This window comes from Cyprinodon variegatus, unplaced genomic scaffold, assembly GCF_000732505.1.
Source record: "Cyprinodon variegatus isolate N-32 unplaced genomic scaffold, C_variegatus-1.0 Scaffold117, whole genome shotgun sequence".
Taxonomy (NCBI): Eukaryota; Metazoa; Chordata; class Actinopteri; order Cyprinodontiformes; family Cyprinodontidae; genus Cyprinodon; species Cyprinodon variegatus.
Genome location: NW_015150570.1, coordinates 478,264 through 485,041, shown reverse-complemented (window position 1 = coordinate 485,041; position 6,778 = coordinate 478,264). Strand labels below are relative to the sequence as shown.

The following is a 6,778-nucleotide window of genomic DNA, read 5'->3' as shown; positions in this document are numbered from 1 at the left end:
AATCTGAGATTCGACTTACAGACGGACCAGAACCAAGAATAGACCAGGGAGGCTTCTGAGTATGATTCCTCTGTAGTTGGAACACACCCTCCGGTCCCCGTTTCTAAATAGAGGGACCACCACCACAGTCTGCCAATCCAGAGGATCTGTCTGATGCCTCATGTTAACCAATACAGTACCACAACATCCAGAGCATAAAGATACATAGGGCAAATCTCTTCCACCCCTGGGGCCTTGCAACCGAGGAGCTTTTAAATCACCTTGGCAACCTCAGCACTAGAAATGGGAGAATCCGAGCCGGAGCCCTCAGGCTCTGCTTCCTCATTGGAAGATGTTAGTATTTTTAATATTGTAAGATATTTTATTTCTGTGCTGTGTTTTACCTCGGTGCAGCTTTTTGGTCAACAACATGGTTTTTCAAAAAAGCTTTGTATTTTTCCATCGATAGCATCAAGCATTGCTTATTTATTTTTTATGGCCCATCATAACAATGTTTCACCTGTCTCCATTTTAAAACCCATACTATTTCCAAACATGTTCAATGCCCTTTCACTTTTACAAATTTTTTTCACTTCAATCATCCCATCTTTAAGTTTATGGTCTATGCCCTCAAAGTACCCCATAGAAATAGCTACCATTTGGTACAGGGGAAAAAGGTGCATGTGTATATAATAGCATTAAATGCTGCATAATTTCTTTAGGAAACATTGATGCATCGAGCACAAACCTGCAAGGTTTAGGTATGGGTCCTAAGAAAAAAGTTTAGCCTAATGGAGATGAATCCATTATACCATTTCATGACAATGTTGTGGGAGCATGGCGTTTCCTACACCTGCACAACATACTACCAGGAAAAGGGGAGAGCAGCTAGGAGTGATCAGACTATTCAGACCTCTCTATGCTCTGAGTTTTTCTAATATTCCATTTTTGTATAAATGTGCAATGACAATAATTTTATAAATAGGTAAAACCTGATGGAGCACCTGTTGACAGTTGCTTTGTTCACAGGTACTTTACCTGTCTGGGACAATTTACTGAGACTGTTTTTTTAGAATATTTTTTTAAAACAAAAGTACAAAATCTATATTTTATTTTGCTAGATTATTATTTTGTAATTTTTTTTAATTTATTATTACTACTAATATTTGTTTTTTGAATTACTAGTTTTTCTAATTTTCTTTAATGGGAGGGTATGTAAACTTTCAAACACAACTGTACTTACATTTCATTTAATTCAATCTTCAATTTAGTGTGTTCATATAGTGCCAATTCAAAACACGTCATCTCATGGCACTTTACAGGGACAATTCACCCAGATCATGCAGTCAGATTGGTTCAAAGTTTTCTATCTAAAGAAAATCAGCTGAAAACAGAGAAAGAATGAAGCACAATGATGAAAAGTGATCCCTCCGGCCTCCATTAGTTTAAGACTGTAGCAGCATAACTATACAGAAAGCTCAGGATAACCTGAGCCACTCCAAATATAAGCGTTGCCAAAAAGAAAAGTTTAAGCCTTACTCTAAAAGTAGACAAGGTGTTTGTCTCAAGGACTAAAACTGGTATATGGTTGCACATGAGAGGAACCTGATTACTAATAAACAGCTGTACCTCTAAGTAAACCACATTCACTCTGCTCTTTATTACAATGAAGAGTTTGCAGCTGTGGTGGAGACTTTATGGTAGTTATGACTTTCAGAGATGGCATTTATTCCATTGTCATTATCTGAAATCCCCCTGGTTCACAAATTTCCTGATCCATTTGACCTGAATGTGCTGAGCCTGAGCAATTGCTCTTTTTAGAATATATATTGTGGGAAACAGGCTCATCCAGACACCCCATCAAAACTCAAGTTGATGGTTGCCATTTCAGCTGAAGTTACTGCTGCACTCTACCAAGCAAGGCTTGAGTAGAGTGAATTGATTCTGGGGGATTAGAGATTAAGACTTCCCCAGCCGCTTTGGTGCAGTAAATCTGGGGATTATGATGTCAACAGCCTATGGACGCTAGAGAGGAAATTGAATTGTGAGGAACGGGAGCAACGATGGTGCAGGATTACAGCATAGTTAGTGAAAAATCAGAGATGAGAGTCGATGTCTGTGCCTTTCTCCAGCTCAGGAAAACCTCTACGGGAAACCATTTACTGCCTTTGGACAGCAGAAATTGCGAACATGGCAGGAATTACTGAGAATATATTTATGATGTTCATTGAGGGTTAAGAAGATTTCTGTCTGTGGTAATCCTGCTCTGGTTTGGCCTGTGAATCATCAGGTGGTGAGTTCTGCTAAGTACAGGAACTACTTTCATTTAACATTTCATCTAATAATGAGAGTATCTGACAAAATCACATATAAAATGCTCTGCAAAAAAGTCTAATAAACAATAAAGCTCAGTCAATGGAATGCTTGAGATAGAAAAAAATGTATTCATTCAAAGCTAACTCATGTGTTGTTGTGTGTCTGCCTTTCTTTCCATAAGACAACTCCGGTTGTGACGGCACCTCCTACTCCTGCAGCTGTCAGTGTTACATTTGAAGGACTCTCGAAAACCAAGAAGATGAAAGTGAAGTGGGCCCATCTGGGTTTGGTCTTCTTTCTTCTTGTTTCTCTGGTGATGACAGGCTGTTTCCTCTGGCAGTATCAGCTGCCAAAACTTCAGCCAGGTAAGACCGCCATGGTGTCAGGACACTTTTCACTGAAATATCTTTTGTGTCTTCAAGTTTGTCAACTTCAAGATAAATTTACTCTTAATGCCTTCTAGGAAAATTATTCTTTTTTATGTCATCTTAAAAGGTTTATAGCAAAGTATCTAAGACTTCACATGCTTAAGACCAGAGGAAGGATATATTTATGCAGTATTTATATTATAATATAATTAATCAAAAGAGTTAGGGCATGTTCATTTCACCAACTGCTTTCACTCGGTGCTTCAGTTACTTAATAAATTCTCGCTTGAACTTATATTGTTTTGTACAGCAATAAAGTAGCCATATAACTTCATTAATTCCTATGATCAACATTAAAATAAAATAAAAATGCTATATAATGACATCTGTTCTTCTAGAAATGTAAATTTGTGAAAAGTTGACATATTGAAAGTCTTTGCTGACCAAATCAACACAAAACTTTAGGTAGTGCTTTAAATTAGGACAGAAATGAAAGTTAATTTACAAAGGTAGATGTATGACTGAATGATTAAAGCTTTGCTTAACAACAAGTTGAAAACAAGATATTTTTCCTAGTGTTAAATAAATTTTCTCTTCAGACCTTTCGAATCTACTTATTTTCTATTAAAAAAAAACATATTCTTTTCAAACCATGGGTTATATGCCCAACTCACACGCAGAATTTATTTTAGTTTTAAACACCAATTTGCCTTTTTTTGAAGAGAGGTTTTCATCGGGTCAAACAACTTGATCTCTGCCTCATTATAATTATTATTAAGTAGATAATTCAGAACACATTGCAAGTAAAGTTTATGCTTTTTTTTAAGATGGGGGGATAAACATTTGGTGCGGTAAAGCGGGGATTTTTTTCCATGGTCAGCACAATCCCAATACAATAATAATTTAACCTTATTCATTTAACTCTTCCCCTTGGTGAGCTGTGGGCTGCCATTGTGCGGCACCCAGGGAGCAGTGTAGGGTTAAGGGCCTTGTTTAGAGACCAAGAGTGGCAGCCTGTGGGAGTGGGGTTTGAACTCAGAACCTCAGGATTCCAAGCTCTATGCCCTAACCACTAGGCCACCACTCCCCCACAATATCAATAAGTACATATGTAAAGTTTTTTGTTTTTTCTTAAAGTTCATCCAATTTATCCACCTGTTAATAAATAGTTATGAAACCACATAATCAAGCTTTCACGATTTAGGCCAATGCTCTCAAGTTAGCCCATGTAGTTGTGTTTATATTAATAGCTCCTTTGTTCACTTAATTATGAATTTTGATGGATCAATAGATGATCGGTAAAAACTGATTCTTTGAAATATATGCTAAATTTTAACAAAAAATGAGATATCTAAGTTCCAAAACACACACATACATTCACCAGCTCTAATTTTTCCCTTATTAATTACATTAAGTATTTACTGATCTTGTCTGTTATTCACAAAATGGTAGAATAATACAGAGACTAATTTAGGGTAAGTTGTTCTTTTGTTCTTACTTTATCTAACCGTTCTTATATGAAGAAACAGATAATGAGAGTAAAACAGCTGAACTTCTTAATTAGGATGCTTTCTTCCTAAATCAATACTGTGACGTAACAGTGACCTCCTTATCTGATTGGTTAATTAACTAATGAATTTGGCAAACACTAAATAACCATATAACGCTAATCATATTATTTAACATGTTGAGTAACTTATGTCACAGATAAATTTTGTCTGACATATTGTTTTTAAAGATAAAATAGTTTTTGTTTTTCCTTTTTGTAATCTCAAAATATTAGATTACTGTTTTTTATTTTTACTTAAACACATGTGTACTAAATTATAAAAAAAAAACATTCTCAACAATCTAAAAAAAAACCTTGCTTTTTTTGTTTACCTATAGTTTAATTGCAATAATGATTTAAAGGCTTTAACATTCTTAAGTATACAAGAGGACTAAATCCAGTCACAGAAATTGTGCAAAAATTGCAGCAAAGTAATAAACAAGTATTTACATCAGAATTTTAGCTTCTATCATTAATTTCAAACTATTTGCAAAAACGGAAATCTGCATCGTCTGTTTGATGATTACAGAAAAGCTTGGAAAAAAATGACTGTACTTGCATACATTCTGAAACACCTGTTTTTGTCTGAAAAACATTCTCTTTTCAAAATCAAAATGCTAGTGGCCTGAGGCTACAACAACATATCCTGAATTATTTGTGTTCAGAGCAAAGGCAGGTCACATCTTCTTTCTCCAGGGAGCTGTATAGAACATACCATGTATGAATGTATCCTTAAATCTAACCAGCTCCCCATGAGACAGGGAATAGTGAATGAAATGTTCAATCACCAAATTAAAGTACATCACCCCTGCCATCGTGCCCTGGGTGCTGTTTTCTATCAAATGTCAAGTAGGATTTAATCAAAAATTGTCTCCCACCAGGTTTCCTCTAACATTTTTTCCCTCTTTTTTCCTCCTTTCTTATCCATCACACAGATGAAGAGGCAGGTCGCAATGCCAATTCAGAGATGATGTGTCCACGCTTCCCTGAGCCCCTCCCTTTGGAGCATCCTATTCCCAGTCTCAAAGAAGCATTGGAAAAGGTGAGGAAAGTTAATCACAGAAGGACAATCACCAGGCCTTTTAACATTGTGCCCAATCAAAAGCAAATAAAGTTAGAGCCCAGTTAGATAATCCTTCACACCAAATGTTGTTTCATTCGCCAGAAGGAGATTAAAGAATAGCAAATGGAAAAAAAAAAAATGTTCAATGGAGCAAAAGGTTGTGTTGTGGGCAACGGAAAAAGCACTTTAGCATCTCATGACAGAATCACGTAGATGCACTTTATAAGTAAGGGCTTAACTGCATTAACCAAAGAAGCAAAAGAACATTAGTGTCAAATTTATCTTCACCGTTACAACTCAGCTGAGATTAATCATTTCAAATGATCATTTCCTGAAAAGATCAGAATTCTACCTTATTTTCTACAGACATGATGAATTTGAGCTCATTAGCAGAGCTAGACTGCTGCCATTGCATTAGTAAAGCTGATTGAAGGCAAAGGATATATCTAGAAGTAGCAGGACTTCAGCCATCCAGGATTTGAGATTTAGGGCCCTGCATCATAAAATTAAAAGTAATATTAATATATCCAAATAATTTCTTTTCAAACAATAAATCAACCAATGCAAACCAGAAAAACAAAACTGTCAAAAGAATGAAATCATGAGTGTTTTGAAGTGCCTGCTTCAGTCTTTTAAATATAGTTTTGCATTTTCAGACAGATTTTCTTGTGTAAACTGTATGCATTAAAAATTGCGTTTTAAAAATTAGTAATATTAAGCCAACATTTCTGTGTTAAACACATAATAATTTAGTTGTAGGTGGAAAATCATCATAGCTAACAGCAAGTGTTAATCATTCAGAACCACTTTACAAAAATAATCCATTTAGAAATAGCTAATAAATAGTTTATTGATATGTTATCAATTAATCTGTAAACATTTTCTAACAAACTTTAAGGGCATATTTTTAATTAATCGAGATTAAGCAAGAGACAAATTTGCCTGATTCCTGCCAGATAGTCTCTCTAATCTCTTCAGCTATAGTAGATCTTTATTCTCTCGATTGTTATTTTCAGTATTTCAGACTAAGTTACTATCATGTAAACACAATAAACATTTGTAAACACAACATTTTGAGCATGAACGACACTTTTAATATACAGTAAATACTTGTGAATGAGTGTTAAAGTGTTTAGAGATTAGTTAATAACATTTGTGAACTATTTTTAGCCATCTATGATAGGAGCCTTATTGTAAAGTTATAAGGGAGTGTTGGCCTATTGGTTAGAGCAGTGCAATTGTGCTCTGAGAAGGTTGCAAGTAACCAGTTTGATCCTCACAGCCCACACTCTGTGTCTCTGAATAAGACCCTTAACCCCACACTGCTCAAGGGATGGGTTAGTTACAGAGAGTAAATTTCTCCATTGTGAGATCAATGAAAAAAATAAAAATTCTCACCATCATACAGCTCTTGAATTACATTTGATCATTGCTGCACTTAATGGAATGGAAATGAAAGCTGTACAAAATGAAATTTAATTTTGTATACACTCTGGGCCGGAT

General features: G+C 35.3%; 1 protein-coding gene across 1 annotated transcript in view; it reads left to right on the top strand.

Moving 5' to 3' along the window:
* The window catches only part of lactbl1 (lactamase beta like 1), a 21,689-nt gene that overhangs the window by 3,415 nt on the left and 11,496 nt on the right, over positions 1-6,778 (top strand). The window contains exons 2-3 of the mRNA XM_015375331.1: positions 2,477-2,660; positions 5,148-5,254. Coding sequence (XP_015230817.1) covers positions 2,477-2,660; positions 5,148-5,254 — 291 coding nt within the window. The remainder of the gene's footprint in view (positions 1-2,476; positions 2,661-5,147; positions 5,255-6,778) is intronic.